Raw genomic sequence first — 17,902 nt, forward strand, 5'->3', positions numbered from 1 at the left:
TTACACAGAATAATGGAGAGGATAGCTCACAATAACGGAGTATGTGTTGTATGAACATACAGAAGAAATCCCAAGACTTCAATCATAAGTACTGAGAAACAAAGGGAAATACTGATCACCCCATTTTTAATCAGGACACATTACAGACATGTACCAAAACATCATACAGCAGCCCTTAAGTAGGTACAATTATTGTTAACTTCAAAATTAAAAAAAAAAAAAAACATAACCTTCACATGAACTAGAAACTCCATTGCTGTGTATACACCAAATGGACAGGAACTAAGTATTTCAGATACTTTTGGTCCCATGTGTAATGCACCAGGGATGACGTACTTAGACTCTGATGACATTTTCAGCCATGAAGAAAGCAGCAAGGAGAAGTCTGGTGTTGGCTTACATAACAGGAAGCACGTGCCATTTGCTACAGCAGGTCAATAAAATCCACTTGCCAGGTAGCATGTGAATAATCACCACTCCAAGTGCAACCGTGCAACAAAGAGGAATGACAGTTTTGTCTACACAGCAGGCATTCCTTGGGGACTTCCACAACTGACGTGGATACAATAGGAAAGCTACAAGCTGAAATCCAAGTCGACAGGCCTATGATGTCCCAAATAATATAAGCCAGGGAGACTCCACTATGAAAGCAAGGATGCAGATAATACATAGTGCGGTTTTGCTACATTAAAAGGCAGTAGAATTTTGGCAATCAAAATAGCTGAGAGTTGGTCAGTGAGGTTAGGCCCATAGCACAGATATCAACAGTGTCCCACCAAAGGGGGTACTCCAATGTAAGGGTATGGACTATCCAGTTTGAGGCCACACAAAGGCCACTAGCAATTGGTGATGTCCCAAGAATTGGTGGACATGTGAATTTCAAGATGGCCTTGAGTGAGGGTGGGCTGCTCAAGGACCAGTAGGATGATCACACGTTCTGCCCACTTCCATCTAACTAGAGATTCCCAGTGGCTGGAGGCCAGGACACAGCTCATGATGCTGAGTGAGGTAGTCCAAACTCTCTGTGAGTCAAACAGTAGTGTCACTAAAAGCTCACAGCTAAGTTCAAGTCCTTTACCCATGTGAGCCTCAGAACCACAAACTATCCACCAAGGTGCATGCTTGTGGGTGACTGGTGAGATAGGTGGGTCTTAGGGTTCACTAGAGGTGAGGATGTTGGTGTTATCACAAAGTGAAAATGTGCTGGGCTTCCTTGGTTGAAACCGAGTCACTGAGGAGAAGGAGTTATATGGGGATTTGCTGAGGAATTTTTCTGAATTCCTTTTTCAAAACGTAGACCAAAAATTTGAGGTTGCAAGCTCTCACCTCCTATGGGACTAAGGTCCACACTGACTGGCACAAGGCGTCAGATGCTGATGTTTGAGGCCCATTTTTCCTCCTCCTCTTGATTACCAGTTGAAACAATGTCCTCAACATAGTGTCACAGGTGGATGCTAGATGACAACTGAAGGCCAGCCAGAGCCTGTTAACACAGACCACGAGCCCTGGGGGACCAGCGGCAGCCCACAGAAGTCTCAGAAAGGTGCAGTGTTGGCCTTCAAGTTAAAAAGTAAATGGTCCCAAATCTCCACGGGACACAATAAAATGCTTGCCACACCAATAATGGCAAAATTCTCAGGGGCAGCCTGGTAATGTCAAGTAAGGCGAATTCAAAGCGAGGCATGACCTTCTTGAGGTCGTGGTAATCTGCAGGATGCCTCCAATCCTATCCTCCAGCTTTGAGAAGGTGCTTGATGAGTGGGTTAATAGATGACTCAGCATATTTCAGACAATACTTCTACTACGTCAGGGACAGCTATGCCAATTCCCCACTTGTCTTGCCTGAGTGGCTATTTTAGGGTGCTGACAATATAGGGAGGTGTGTGGTAAATGTCCAGGCTCTAGGCAAGCATGCCACATCAGTACAAAAGACTTGGGCTTGATCTAGGTGAAGAACAGAAGTGTTAGGCTGTCCATACCAAGGAACAGAAATGACAGCTGAGCAGTGGGCAGAAGCAACACAAGGACTCATGGGAAGAGGTTGGGTCCTGTCTTAATGATGGCCATGGCAGTCGACCCAAGGGCATGTCCTCTCCATAGTCTGTCAATGAATATTGCTGGGCAGATGCACTCTACTGGGAAAGATCACAATGCCGTAGGAGTTAGTGCCCAATGATCCACAAGGCTCTATAATGTGACCCTGCTACACGGTGGTTGCCATCCATAAAGTTGCCTGGTGATGACAGCTTACCTTCGTGTGCAGAAGAAGCCTACCATTGTTGAATCTCTGGTGGTCTTCTGTCTAGATGGCATCCGTGGTGTCCAGAGGGTCTGGAGAAACTCATGAGACTTGCCTGAAGTGAGCCAGTAGGCAGCAGTGCAGCCTGCAAAGCCACTGACTTTGTTGTTGATGCTCACAATAGGTCCCATCATGTGCACAATGGATCAGAGCAAGTCAGAGAGCACCACATTCGATTACATAGCACTGGACTGCAGGGAGATGTTGAAGGAAACTCTGGCTGTGAACACTCTACGTGTCCACCTTGCTATTTCCCAGGGTGCGTAGCGTTTGCATAGCTTGATGAACTTCTGAAGTGGACACCAACAGGGCCAGAAATTTTGCTTGGTCCTGTGGTGGGACCGCTCTTACAAATAACGACGGGAATGCTGACATTGTGGAACTGCAGGTAAGGCGTCAGCTAACAAAGCTTCCATTTCATATTGTAGTGCTGGGTCATGCCCCGGCTGCTATGCTTCCACTCCAGCTTCCTCCTAAGGTGCAAGGAAAGACAGTGGATCATGTCTGAAGATCTCAGGCCTCTGCAACCCATGTAGGAGAAGAAGATGGAGTTCCTGCTCCTGGCTTCACCTTGGCTAATCTGTAGCTGACGCAGCCATTTGGAGAGCGAGGTAGTGGATTGGACAATATCCCGATATCTCTCCCTCCGTAATGTTTTTTTTTTTTTTTTCCAAATAAAAAATCATTACAATATAACAATAGCCAAGGAACTGAGACAGAGTTAAGATGCCATTTGGGTTATCAACGCCCCATATCAGAGTGCCTGGATTTCCGTACAATCTTCTTGCAGTCCAGTTTCCTGCTAATGTACACTCTGATGGGTAGCAGGCACTGGGTCAGATACTTAGGTCTCCTCCACCCCCGTGAGAGAAGTGGATGGAGCTCTTGGCTTCCGACTTTGGCCTAGCCCTTCCATAATGTTTGCAGGCTCCAGGGTTGAGGCCAACAGATGGAAACATTTTTCTCTATCTCACACTGCCATTCTAATAAATTAGAATATAAACGCATCAATACATTGTATTTGGCATGGCAATTAAAGACATCATCTTTGGTGCCAGCATCCCATTACAGAGTAATTACAGAGGATCAACACCTGGTCGTGCATTCAAATCCAGGTTCCTGCTTAAGCATACCCTGGGAAACAACAGAGGATGGCTCAGATATTTGGGCCCTTGCCACTCAAGTGGAGTGATCCAGCCAATGGGAAATTTGTCTTCTTGTCTTTCAATGAAACAATGAATAACGCTTAAGCAAGTGAATGAATAATTCCACTGGGTCCAAGGTACCTTGTATGGGACTGTCCTATGGGCAGCTTTGCCATTCAGGAGTGGGGGCTGCACATAGTCGCTGAAGAATGCCTAACAGCCTCAGTAGCTCTCTTTTTTTCTTAATTGTACGCCATACACGGAAATATAGAGGCTCCTTCTGTAGTGTGGTGTTTAACATGCTCTGGACACCCACTGCAGTAGAAAAAGGGACAGTTTATGGTCACCCTCTGTGCAAACATGACGCCATCTGTTTGTGCTTTCCAGACAAGTCAGACAGGATCTTGATGTAGTTCCGTGAGAGCTGCCAGCTGCCAACTCTGTTGCCCGGTGATTTATAGACTACTTCCTGTCAGGAACACGGCAAGGTTGCCCTTCTCAACGCGTCCCTGTCCAGTCTTTGAGCAGGCTTTGGGTCTCCATCCACAGCAAGGTGTGTACCTCTATGTGGACTTCCTTGGTGTCTGAGATACGGCACTTCACCATCTGAGACAGCTGCAGAGGAGGCAACTACTTTCTTACATGTCCTGGGTGGTGCCTGGCAGCATGTGAGGGGCAGCCGGCAGTCATCTGGTGCAGCCAGACTCACCATCTCACAGCACACAAGACTCTGCATCACCCAGGTGCAGGTACAAATGTCTGAAATGATCCCATGAGATCATGTTACTTATATGCTGCGGACAGCAACACTCAGCACACAACCTTGTAAGAAGCCTCACTGTCTCACTGGGAGTCGGGGGGGGGGGCACAGAAAGCAGTGATAAACCAATGGGTGAACCCATGCACTTCATCAGCAATGTCAGTCCACAAGTCTGCCAGGTACTACTCTAATTCCCCCATGGAAAACAACAGAGAAATTTTCCACAGGTAAACTTTTAAGCCTCTATGACATGCTCTTATATTCATAACATGAAATATTCCTCAACACAACTATTAACAATAACTGAATTCAACAACATTGTAGAATACATGATGTTGTGCATGGAAAAATCTAAACACTCCACCAAAAAATGCTTCAAGATGAAAAACCAATTCAGTAAAGTCACAGGTTACATAATCAACATACAAAATACTGTAGCTTCTTTATATTCTAATAACCAACTTGCCAAAAATGAAATTTAAAAATTAATCCCATACATAATAGGGACAAAAATAAAACATTTAGGAATAAATGTACCCAAATAAGTAAAAAAATATCTACAATGAAAATTCTAAAACATTGAAGAAATAAATCATCAAGGACTCCCAAAATGGAAAAAAATAGAACTTGCTCATGGATTGCAAGAATTAGTATAATTAAAATACCTATAAAGCAACCTACAAGTTAAATGAAATTCCTATCAAACACCAATGACATTTTTTTTACAGAATGAGAAAATAATCCTAAATTCCCTAAGAAATCACAAAATATCAATAACAGCCAAAATGATCCTTAGCAAAATAAAAAAATCAACTTGGACACGTCAGAATACCAGACTTCAAAGCTTACTACAAAGCTATAGCAATCAAAGCAGCATGATCATGGAAAATTAATTAATTAATTAATTAATCCACACAGGGAGAGCCAACTGATTTTTCATGAAAGTGCCCAGACTATACATTGGAAAAAAGTACAATCTATTCAGTAAATGGTGCTGGCAAAACTGGATGCATATATGTAGAACTGAATATTACAGAACCATAAAAAAATTAAAACGCTGTTATTTCTATCAAAATCGTTGCAACTGAAGGACTTCACGCTCAGTGAAATTATCCAGACACAGTAAGACAAATATTAGATGTTCTCCTTTATATATGGGAGCTAAAATTTTCTTTTAAAAAATGAGAAAACAACAAAAAATACAAAAAAGAAAATAATGCCTGTGTGTATCAGTATTGCTGCAAATACAGTTTTGTCACACTTTCTTTTATATCTTTGTCAAACAAATTCTTAAGAATGATATGCTGGCCGGTGCCGTGGCTCAATAGGCTAATCCTCCACCTGAGGCGCCAGCACACCGTGGGTTCTAGTCCCGGTCCGGGCGCCGGATTCTGTCCCGGTTGCCCCTCTTCCAGGCCAGCTCTCTGCTATGGCCCAGGAGTGCAGTGGAGGATGGCCCGGGTGCTTGGGCCCTGCACCCGCATGGGAGACCAGGAGAAGCACCTGGCTCCTGGCTTCGGATCAGGATCAGCGTGATGCACCGGCCACAGCGCGACGGCCGTGGCGGCCACTGGAGGGTGAACCAACAGCAAAAAGAAAGACCTTTCTCTCTCCTCTCTCTCTATCCACTCTGCCTGTCAAAAAAAAAAAAAAAAAAGAGAGAGAGAGAAAAGAATGATATGCTACTATAATTTTAATAATTCATGATCGTTTTAAAATTTACTGTGTATGAGCGTAGCTGACATTTTTATACAAACCTCTGATTTAATAAATATAAATCTCGTAAGCACACCTTTTGGATTATAGTCATTCTTCCCCCCATACCCTCCCTCCCACCCACAAACCATCCCAACTCCTACTCCCTCTTCCATCCCATTCTTCATTGAGATTCATTTTTAATTATCTTTACATACAGAAGATCAACTCTATACAAAGTAAAGATTTCAACAGACTGCACCCACACAGACACACAAAGTTGAAAGTACTGCTTGAGGACTAGTTTTACCGTTAATTCTCATAGTACAACACCTTAAGGACACAGGTCCTACATGGGGAGCACGTGCACAGCGACACCTGTTGTTGATGTAACAACTGACACTCTTATATTTGACATCAGTGAGCACCCTAGGCTCTTGGTCATGAGCTGCCAAGGCTATGGAAGCCTCTTGAGTCCACAAACTCCAACATGATTTAGACAAGGCCATAATCAAAGTGCAAGTTCTCTCCTTCCTTCAGAGATAGGTACTGACCGCTCTGACAGCCCTTCCTTTCTCCTGGGATCTTACTCCCAGAGATCTTTCATGTGGGTGACTTTTTGCCACAGTGTCTCAGCTTTCCATGCCTGGAATGCTCTCATGGGCTTTTTAGCCAGATCCGAATGCCTTAACGGCTGACTCTGAGCTAGAGTGCTGTTCAGGGTATTTGTCATTCTATGAGTCTGCTGTGTGGCCTGCTTCCCATGTTGGATCATTCTCTCCTTTTTAATTCTATTACTATTAGCAGACACTTGGTCTTATTTATGTGATCCCTTTGACACTTAATGCCATCTTACTAGTTAAAGTGATCAATTCGAGTATACAACTGATCCTAAAGATGGGACTTCGTTTGTTTGATAATTTTTATGGCCCTTGCCTATATTCTTCCTTACTAGCTGAACTCTTTATGAGTGAAATATAAAGCTCTTAGGAGGCAAGTTAAAAAAAATATACACTATTTCAAAAATAATAAAAGATTTAAAGAGAATGACAAGCCCTTACTTTCTAAATTTTTGGTTTGTTAAGAATAGTATACAAACTGCAATGTCTCTGTAGGGATTCTCAAAATCCAATAAAATCTCAATTATGAAAAAAAGCTTATCTCGTATTCATTGTATTGCTCTGATGCTATTCAATTTCACATACACGTGAAAACATACTACCATTTTCTTAATTAAAGGAAACAATCTAAAATAAATATTCATCACCAACTTAAAATGCAGCATAATAGCCTTTTGACTGAGCACGTCAAGAAAGAACCATTCAGTCATTTACAGGCTATGTTTTTGTATTGATTAACCTTTTTCAAATACCATAATATTAGTTGTGACATTAATCATTTAAAACCCCTTAACCTTATACACCAAGTAACATGTTGGTATTTTTACTTACATTTTATCCACAAGAGTTGTACATATGTATGGGCTAGTGTGACATTTCAATACTTATATAAAATTTGTACTGATCAAATCTACATTTCTCTTTGGACATTATTTTACGCTTAGAGCCTTGAGCTCGTGTACTTGGTTTGCTAATAAAAGATCTAACAGAGATTACTGTGAGCTACACACAGCCCACTGTGTGACTTTAGGAAATGACTCAATGATCTACTGCCACTAGGATACAGCATCATCCGTAAACCCTTTTTTCCACCTCGTTTTAATATCGCAACTGGTTTCAAAAGCAAAACACAGAGAAACAATAAAGGGGAGAGGGGGAGAGACAAAGAGAGAAAGATACCCACCCGTCTAGCAGTTCATTACCCAAATGCCCACAAGGGCTGATCTGACCCAGGCTGAGCTGGGAGATGGTCTCCAAGGTGGTAGCAAGAATCCCACTACTTAAACCATCACTGCTGCCACTGGTATCCTGAGCATTGTCTTTCCCACTAGGCCAAACATCCATCCTTCAAAAAACTCTGACATAGCCTCATATAGCCCTGGCTTCCAGAGAAGGAGGCCACAGTCCCCTGTCTTGACCCCATCACTGCATGGTCTCCTACTCCCCAATCACCACACATGCCCCCATGTGTGCCTCCCACAACCTCCCTAACTTCAACCAGCCCACTGTCTTCTCTGGCATAAGGGCCACATCATAATACAGCTTCAGATATCTGTATGTGGATACTCAGTTTGGTTCTGCCTGAGATATGGGTACCCGGGTCTGCTGAGTGTACACTTAACAACCCCAGTGTGCAATGAGGCCCAGTGTCACCTGGGGACCTAGTACCACAGATAGAACAGAACATCAGAGCACTGAAGCTAGGACGGCGGCACGGGACTCGGACCACGAGCCAGCAGTAAGGGCCAACCTAGCTTCTGCCAGCTTCTGCCAAGCTCCTGCTCAACTCCAGCCACAGCATCTGGTTAAACGGATCCAACGGAAGACACTGGGAACCCTGGCCCACCAGGGCTGCCAAACATGCAGTCACTGGACGTAAGGGCCCACATCTGAGGCAGAAGCAACCTAGCTATCCACATGTCCAAAACTGAAACTGTGGCATGGCACTGTCACACCACATATTAAAATCAACTCAAAATGAACTGAGAGTCCACACAGAAGATCTGAACCCTTACAACTTATAAAATAGAAAAATCCTTGACATTAGCCTCAAGAGTGGTTGCTCATGTGTTAACAATTAAGCACACAGAGCAAAAGCAAATATAAGGAAATGAAACTACAACAAACTAGTAAAGCAAGGATCAATGAAATGAAAAGGCAAACCAATGAATAGGAGAGAATGTTAGCAAACCAGATGTGCGATCAAGGGAGTAATACAAGGAATGGGCACCACTAAGAAGCAAAGAATACAATTAAAAAGGGACAAAGGACTGAATCAATGTTTTCCAGCAAAGACATACAATGTACCCAGTGGGTATGTGAAAAAGTTCTGAACATTGCTAACATCAGCAAAATGCAAACCAAGTTGACAATGGTTATTATCTCCTATCTGTTAAATGGCTACTGTTAAAAAGCTAAGAGATAACAAGTATTGGGCACAACGTAGAGAAAACGAACACACATTATTGGAGGGAAGGTACACTGTACCGTCCATTATGAAAAACAATATGGAAGTTCCTCAAATACAATTTAAAAAGGAACAACCTTTATTGACCATAAATCCAAAAGAAAATCACCATCTCAATGCACTGTCTGCACCCCCACATCACTTCAGCATCATTCACAATTCCACGATATGGAAATAATCCAAATGTTTGCTGATGGACCCATAAGGAAAAATGGGATACACACACAGTGGCATCCTCGCCAAACCTTAAAAAGAAAGGAAATATTACTACTTGTCACAGATGGATCCAAAAGTATGGAACTATAGGACATGACCATGAGGGAAACAAGACACACAGAAATGAGCACTACGACACGATCACACTTCCATGTGGAATATACAAAGTCCAACTAACACAGTCAGAGAGCAGGATGGTGTCTGTGATGAACTGGGAGCATGAAACTGAAGAGAGGGCAGTCAAACGATACAAACATATGGTGATGGGGCTGGAGCTGGGGTGTAAAAAAAAGCCTGAGCCTCCACCGGCACTGCCAGCATCGCGTATAAGCACCAGACCAGGTCCCAAGTGCTCCACTTACCATTCCCCTCCCCGCTAACGTGCCTGGGAAAGCACTAGAAGATGACCCAAGGACATGGGCCCCAGTGCCAAAGTGGGAGACCTGGGGCAGAGCCCTGCCACTGAGGACATCTGAGGAGGGAAATAATGCATGAGATGAGATATCCCTCATCCTCTCGCTCACCCTGTCTGTCTCTGCCTTACTCTCTTTATCCCTCTCTCCCCTTTTCTCTGTTTCCTGCCTTTCAAAAGAAATGTACAGGGGTCGGCACCGTGGCTCACTAGGTTAATCCTCCACCTGCGACGCCCGGCATCCCATATGGGCACCGGTTCTAGTCCCGGTTGCCCCTCTTCCAGTCCAGCTCTCTGCTGTGGCCAGGGAGTGCAGTGGAGGATGGCCCAAGTGCTTGGGCCCTGTACCCCACGGGAGACCAGGAGAAGTACCTGGCTCCTGCCATTGGATCAGCGCAGCACGCCAGCCGTGGCGGCCATTGGAGGGTGAACCAACGGCAAAAGGAAGACCTCTCTCTCTCTCTCTCTCTCTGTCACTGTCCACTCTGCCTGTCAAAAAAAAAAAAAAAAAAGCATAGGAGTGTCAATGAGAGGGCAGGTACGGTAGAAGAATTACTGCTACCAATAAATACAGCTGCTAAAGCTGCAATTATTGAATGCATAAAGTATGTATACCTTAAATAAAAGTTGTCTGGGAAAATACATAAAGAAATAAAATTTGAAAAAGTTACAAAACACGGTAAAAGTGATAAATTTGTTAAGTGGCCTCATTGTACTAATCCTTTCATAGTGTACTGTAAGTATCAGGAGAGTCGAACGGTCTGTGTGAAAATGCAATATGCAGATCAGACTCACATCGAAACACAGAGAACGTGCCTTGAATAGATAGAATTTTTGTTTCTCAGTTACACTGTGAAAAGGCTGGAAAAAATAAAGCATTCAAAAATAGGTTCCTATACTTAAAATGCATCATAAAAGTTAAGGAACTTAGGTTAATATTGTGGGGTTTTGGTAGGCTTCATGGGACAGAAATGATGCTAAAACATTCATGATTGGGGCTGGCACTGTGGCATAGCGGGTGAGGCCACCAAATGCAGTGCTGGCATCCTACACGGGCACCAGTTCAAGTCCCGGCTGCTCCACTTCCAATCCAGCTCTCTGCTATGGCCTGGGAAAGCAGTGAAAGACGGCCCAAGTCCTTGGGCCCCTGAACCCACGTGGGAGACCCAGAAGAGGTTCCTGGCTCCTGGCTTCACACTGGCACAGTTCCGGCCCTTGCAGCCAACTGGGGAGTGAACCAGCAGGTGGAAGACCTCTCTCTCTCTCTGCCTCTCCTTCTATCTCTGTGGAAGTCTGACTTTCAAATACATAAATCCTTAAAAAGAACATTCACAACTTGACTAAACTAAATTTCAGGAGATTCATATCTTGAAAATAAAGATTCGGGAATTCCATCAAGAGAATATTTAAGACAATATCCAAGTAACATAATGCATTGTCGCCCCACCCCACCTCCCTCAAACTGAAAACTCAGAAATACAACATGAAAGGAAATGTATCTGAAGGAAACCAGGAAAGTGAAAAGTGAAACGAGAATCCTAAATTACTATGTGCTATTCTCCCACCAATGTGTGCACATTCCTCTGTGCATTTAACATAGCTACTATTATAGGCAGGTTGTGAATTAGCCCAATTAAACTATGGAATGGAAAATGCAGGGCCTGCTTCATCAGTAGGCGACCAGTGACACTGCAAGAAAATGTTAACATAATTTAAATGTCTTTAAAGTAGCACTCTGAAAACCACAGATATACCAATTCATTGAAGGATTTCCTGGACTCCATGCCTGTTCTCTCACTACAGAACTCCCAAATATTTGCAACATTGAACTGCAAGTCAGTTTTAGTTTTCCCATTCATAATTACTGAGGTGTACATAACTCACAAACAAAACAAAGGCATTGTGTGAGGTGAAGACTCCATCTAGTCTCCCCCCCCCCCCCATAGATACGATTCTAGTCAAACACAGGGAAAGCATCTTAAGACGTTTGGCGTAAACCACTTTAATTTTGGAATTTCCCCAGAAAGTTTCTAAATTTTAACTTCCTGTTAGTAGTACACTAGTAGTTGCTAGCCTAGGGAGAGGCTAGGCTTATGGGAGATGATAAAGTTTTATGGTGGTCACAGGAGCAGAGGTGTGGAAAAGGTGACGGAATTGAGACACAAAAGCGAAAAGCCAAAGAATCACGTATTCATGTGGCTTCCAGAAGGGTGTGGGGACCAGCCAGCCTTTGAGATGCCTGGTGAACGTTATCAGAGAACATGTGTGGACTGGGAGCATGACAAAACAAGAGAACAGATTTTTCCGGGTTTGTTGTGTGTGAGGGAAAAGAATTATGGAATCAAGGAATCAAGTTTGAAAATAGCCAAAATGAGAAAACCGTGGGCAACATAAACAGGTCTAGCTAATGATGGGAGAAAAAGCCAAGACCCTCCTGAAACACGGTACAGAGATGAGGCTGTCTAGGATGAGAAGACCAGTGAGAACAAACACTTAGACTGAACATGGGGTCATTTCAACATCTGGATTTGAATAATCAGGACTAAGAGGAACACCAAGAGTGGATAATGAGGAAACTGGAACATCCATGATGACTCGCCTCAAGGGGTTGTTACCGATTAGTCCCTGCTCAGCATCTCCTAAAATGAAAACCAAGGAATGATCCTTGGATGTCAACACTAGTGAATGCTAACCAGCAGGAAGGAAGACTCGATTCTCCACATACTATAAGAACCAAACCACAAAACACAATACCTAGGGATTCTGAAATTCTGTGTTGTTTAAACACACGGACTAACAGGGATTTCGTTTCGTCAACCAAAGTTTCACAACCAATGGCATGGCATCCATTGTGGATACTGTGCAGAAACAATACCCCTCTCCTCTCTGACCTAAAAATATCATAATCCAAGTGATTTCTGTCGCTCCCCCTCTTCGTGGAGGAGCAACACAGGACCCTGCGCTGTTCTTTCTGTCTGCTCGGCCCTCCCCGGGTTTGCTGCTGGTTCTTCCCGGGTTGGCTACTGTCCCTTCCACCTCCGTGGAAGGGCAGTTCCCCCTGGCCACATTCCCCACTTCCGCAGGGGAGCGGCACACCGCCGGCCAGTTCTCTCGGGGGCTGCACGGGTTCCCTTAGATGTTCCCCATAGATGTTCCCGGTGCATGCCGTTTCTCTCCTCCTTTATAGTCCTCCTCCGCCAATCCCAACTCGGCTGCCCACACGCCGAGTACGCTGCTCTCCAATCAGGAGCAAGTCCTACAGTTAATTGGTTGAACTGGAGGCAGCTGTGCGGAAGCTGTTTACTTCTCTCCCAGCGCCATATTGTGGGAGAGCAGATGCATAGAATAAGTCTTAATTCCAGTAACTCAGTCCAGTCCGGGCTGCTCCCCACAATTTCAATATTTCAAAATCTAACTTAGAAATAAAAAGAACCAGTATTGAGTTATTCAGAACCTTATAGTTTTATACCTGCAACAAATATACTTAGGGAATAATGCTTCCTTCTCAAACTTTCGGTGCCATCCTCTGATCTACTTGCCTCTGATGATAAACAGAGTCCCCACAGTCCTAGCTAATGTAATAATATGACTGGGATATGTGAAGTTTACATCGTATGTCTCCCCATATAGCCGCATTCGTTAAGACGATCTAACAATATCTTGCTAAAGAACTTTTTCATAAAATTAGGGCAACACTGGATATCACAGAGGCAGAATTAGAATTCAGTGGGGCAATGACATCGATATACAACCATTTTGGGGGGTTTCCCAGTCAATGCTATCACTGCTGTGTTGCAGAACCTTCCATGTAAACTGAGATAAACTAGCTTAGCAAATTAGGAAAAACAGGAGTCAAAGCCTGTGAGCAGGAACTTCCTTTCTGGATGACTAGATCCGTTTTCTCAGCTCCTATCCACCAAGCAGAACTATAAATCCAGAAAATAACACAAGAAACCTGGAAATTAACGCAGTCGCTGGGCATCGTAAGTGCCCACCTGACAGAAGATGACTCACCTGCTGGTTCACCCATCCTGGCATGACAATTCAGCCAGGTAGGCCCATTCCTTCTGGAACCGTATGTGATACCTCCGAGCACATACACATTTTACGATATACAATGTAAAGCCTATTTAGAACATGTGACATGAAATTTATAATATATAATACAAATTGAATATACAGCATTCAATTTACAACATACAATATAATACACAATTTATCCTTCCTTTCCCCTGGCTCCTGAAGGCCCGAGTGTCCCCTGCCTGTGGCCAGGGCCGGCATATGATACACACAAACATTTCAAGAAGACTCACCAGGCGAGGAGGGACAAACCTGAGGGTCCTGTTGAACCTACTGCCACTCCTCCGACACCAGCAGCCCGGCCCTTCCTGCAGGTGTTGCTCTTGGCTGCTCACCTCCTTGTTCGAAGGCTTGGCGCCAGTGCTCAGCACATGTTCCAACAAAGAACTCCACGACGCTGAATGCTAAGAAGAGAAAAGGGAAACAGCAACACTGAGCACCCTTTTTATAAACTCGGTATTCGACAGCATGCGTCAATTCTGATTGGATTCCCTTCAGGCACCAACCAATCAGAAAACAAAGACCAAGCCCACACAGGCTTGCACACGGGATGTGGCTCCAGGCTTCTCCGGAGCTCCTGCTGTCTGTACCAAGTAGACAGCGAGGCCAGGCTCCAGTGCGGTGGGGCCGCGGGTCAGCTGTTTGCTTCACTTTTGCCATGGAATTTATTCCACCATTCGATTTAAAATTTGACAGTTTTTCTCTTTAGGTACAGTACATACTCCTCTGATTGTCTCCCTAGAGTGTTCAAATAAAGTGAAACTGCTTTTATAGGACTCATGCATTGGGAGTGGTTTTGTTTTTCAACGACTGGATTACAGAAAGAAAACAAGTATGGGATGCTGGCATTACGGGTGGTGGCTTGACCCACTGCACAACACTAGCCCCTACCCACAGGAATTTAGAAGCCCAATGATTTAGAAAAAGACTGTCTCACATGTGGAAGGAATGCAAATGTATAGTTTCGGTAAGTCTGAATGACTTTTATTGCAGAAAACAAGAAAACACAAAGATATTTCAACTAGGTGATGAGGAGTCTGATATACAACAAATGATTCATTTAGCAGTACCGTTACCACTGCGGGATCTTTTCCTCTAACTACTGGTTTAGACACTTGATTTAAATTTGCGGCCAGCCTTGGAAAGCTGGAAATCTTGATGCCAAGCAGAAGCGAGATGAAATTTGAAACAGAGGCATACCAGCTAGAACCACAGCCTAGACCTAATTCTAGTGTTTACCCTTGGCGAGAGTTGGAAATCACAAACTCTGTAAGTAAGAAAACACCATCTCCACCTCCGGATTCCACGTTAAGCACCATGTGCGCTGACCAACAATGCTTTCCTCCCTCCTACTTAATAAAAATATAATAAAAATAAGTCTATGATTGCTGCACTAATTGTAAGATACCTCTGCTTAAAGATACACCATGAAATAAAATATTTCAAGGATTTATAATAACTCTAAGAGGTTTCTAACTCAGAGAAAGTTCCAGGAGGCAAGGGTAGGTCTGTTCTAGTCTCTAGAACAGTGGGCAATCAATCCCCCAGGGCCCCAACTGTTCCCCTCCGAGGTGACTCAAAAACACGTGCTTGAGCAATTTTGAAAAGTCACAAGTTGAGGGGCTGTGTACTAACAGAACCCTACCAGCCATCCAAATGAAGGGAGAACCATCATGCAGACATTGTGCAGACACCACACCACCTGTGGGTAAGGCCTCCCCAGTGTGCACAGCACTAGCCCTGGAAATGCCAGTCACAGGGCGTAACGATGCCCACGGGGGCTGTGCAGTGTGACGACTCTGCCAGTAATAACATCTCTACCCAACAGCTCTCGAGTAGCTCAGGAGCGTAGCAGTTACATCTTGTAAAAACTAGCAGACGTGACTTTTACACAGGCCAAGAATATCTACTAGCTCACTTCACACAAGTCAGTATGTGTCATTTCTGATGATCACTTTATCAGCAAACTTCAACAAGAATTTCAGGCAAGATTTTAGGTCAGTGAGTACTGTGGGTCTGCAAGATTCTTCTTCTTTCTACTTGAGGCTTTCTTTGAATGGTTAAAGGTTCTTTTTAAAAAAAAAAAAAAACATTTTATTTATTTTAAAGGCACAGTTACAGAAAGAGAGGGAGAGAAAGAGAAAGAGAAAGAGAAAGAGAAAGAGAAAGAGAGAGGTCTTCCATACACTAGTTCACTCCCCAGATGGCCACAATGGCCAGGAGCCTCTTCTGGCTTTCCCACGTGGGTGCAGGAGCCCAAGCACTGGGGCTATCTTGTGCTGCCCTCCCAAGTGCATTAGCAGAGAGCTGGATTGGAAGTGGATCTGGGAATCTGAATCAGCGTCCATATGGGACGCTGGTATCATGGGGGGCGGCTTTACCAGCTAAGCCAAAACACTGGCAGCAAAAGTTCTTATCTTCTACTTTAAGGTTTACAAAACCCCTCAGAAATCTAGAAATTTTATGACACAGCTAACAACTCGGAAAGGACAAGAGTTATTAATGGGTGGAGTAGGGCATCTGGTACAGTGCTTAAGGAGAAACAACCGGGGCCTGGTGAGTGGACAGTGCTGTCTGTGACTGTCCACCAACCTACTTTATTTTCAGCTGTGAGTCCTAGAGGTTTGAGAGCACATTTAATAATGTACAAAGCAAAGAGGCAGAAAGAAGGGCAGTCAGGCACAAGAGGGCACTGCTCTAGTCTTTTCCACACTGCAGGTGCGGAGATCTGTTCAACACCTGTGTAAATTTCAACGCGGTCAGCCTTGTGCTAGGGAGAGAGCTGGCCTGCAATGCCATTGCCTACTGCAGAATGCTAGCAAAGACCTAGTGATTCTGAACTAACACAAGTCATCAAAACAGTTCCAGGAATGCTCTGGTATGGATAATCCACGTTGCTCCCTGCAGCATTGCTTTAATGGTGAAATATCAGAATTATCATACAAAATAGCAACCACTTATGTTGGAATACAATGTAATCTTATACAGTCACAGCCAATGGGTTATACTCAGCAGCCAAGGCCAACCTCACGGGCGCAGCCTACATGGTCACAAAGGAGCCATCACACAGCGCTGGTACTCAGAAGGGCCTTCACTGGGTGTAAACCTCTGCTGGTGGTGACTCAAAATCCTCGGTTTGTAAGCGAGTCCAAAGAACATGAGGCTGAGCCAAGGAGGTATGCGGGAGAAAGGAAAGAGCTTTATGACTTAGTACCTTTAGTGGCACTTTATCCCTGCCTTAGGAACAAGGCGCTCACAAAATTATGCAGCAGGCCCTGTTAGCAGTGGTGATGCAAACCCCTCCCAAGCAGCCAGCCACCCTGTGAAGGAGGGAACGGAAGACTAATCAAGGAATGGCTTCTGGTATAGTGGCTAAGCCACTGCTGGAATCCCCACAGCCCATGTTAGAGTGCCCAGGATCAAGTCCTGGCTGAAGTCCTGATTCCAGCTTCCTGCTAATCCACCCTGGGAGGCAGCAGGTGAAGGCTCAAGTACTTCCATCCCTGCCACTCACATAGGAGACTTGGATTGAGTTCCCAGGCCCTGGCTTCAGATACAGTTCCAGCTGTTGTGGGCACTAGGGAAGGAAACTAAGGGATGAAATATTTCTCTCTTCCTTTGAAATAAAGAAATAAGAAACAAAGACTAATCGCCAGGGACCTTGTGGACCCCTCAAACCCTCTGGTCTTAACCCTACCAGCAAATCTCCTTTCATACCTAAGGGTCCCTCTCAAAAGTCAGTTCCAGTCCCCGGGTGGCAAGATGCCCACCTCAGACTCCTCCGATAGCTCAAAGAAAGATGACCACTGGTGGGAACCAGGACACAGGACCTATATTAACAAATCACAGCATGAGGCCACAGAGTTATTAAGAAGGGTCCTTAGTAACATAGGACAAGTGCCTGTGGTTCTGCTCCATACAAAGACAAGCCCAAAAGAAAAGTACCACTGGTTTTTATGAGCTACACCTCTCTGATACGCCACCTCTAGAACTACTGGAACCTGGGGTTCCAACCCCAGGAGGGACACAGCAGAGCAGGTTTTAAACTGGGGCTTTACTGTTTTTGATATATGGCCTAGGGCAGGTCCCCACCTCCTTTAGCCTCCTATTTCAAAGGGGATCAGCAGTGCCTTCCTCACAGAGCTTTGAAGAGGATTAAACAGTACAATGTGGTATAATTAAGTAAAACTCTTGCTTTCCCTCCTTGT

The 17,902-nt window shown here is 44.4% G+C and overlaps 2 protein-coding genes across 12 annotated transcripts in view; one reads left to right on the plus strand and one right to left on the minus strand.

Annotated features, from left to right (window-relative positions):
• LOC138843592 (rho GTPase-activating protein 20-like) overlaps positions 1 to 17,902 on the plus strand; it is a 1,064,354-nt gene that overhangs the window by 653,247 nt on the left and 393,205 nt on the right. The window lies entirely within an intron of this gene.
• The window catches only part of LOC127486659 (uncharacterized), a 38,838-nt gene that overhangs the window by 16,860 nt on the left and 4,076 nt on the right, over positions 1 to 17,902 (minus strand). The window contains exon 3 of the mRNA XM_070047303.1: positions 13,947 to 14,098. Within this exon, the coding sequence (XP_069903404.1) occupies positions 13,947 to 14,098 (152 nt within the window). The remainder of the gene's footprint in view (positions 1 to 13,946; positions 14,099 to 17,902) is intronic.

Source organism: Oryctolagus cuniculus, chromosome 8, assembly GCF_964237555.1.
Source record: "Oryctolagus cuniculus chromosome 8, mOryCun1.1, whole genome shotgun sequence".
NCBI lineage: Eukaryota > Metazoa > Chordata > Mammalia > Lagomorpha > Leporidae > Oryctolagus > Oryctolagus cuniculus.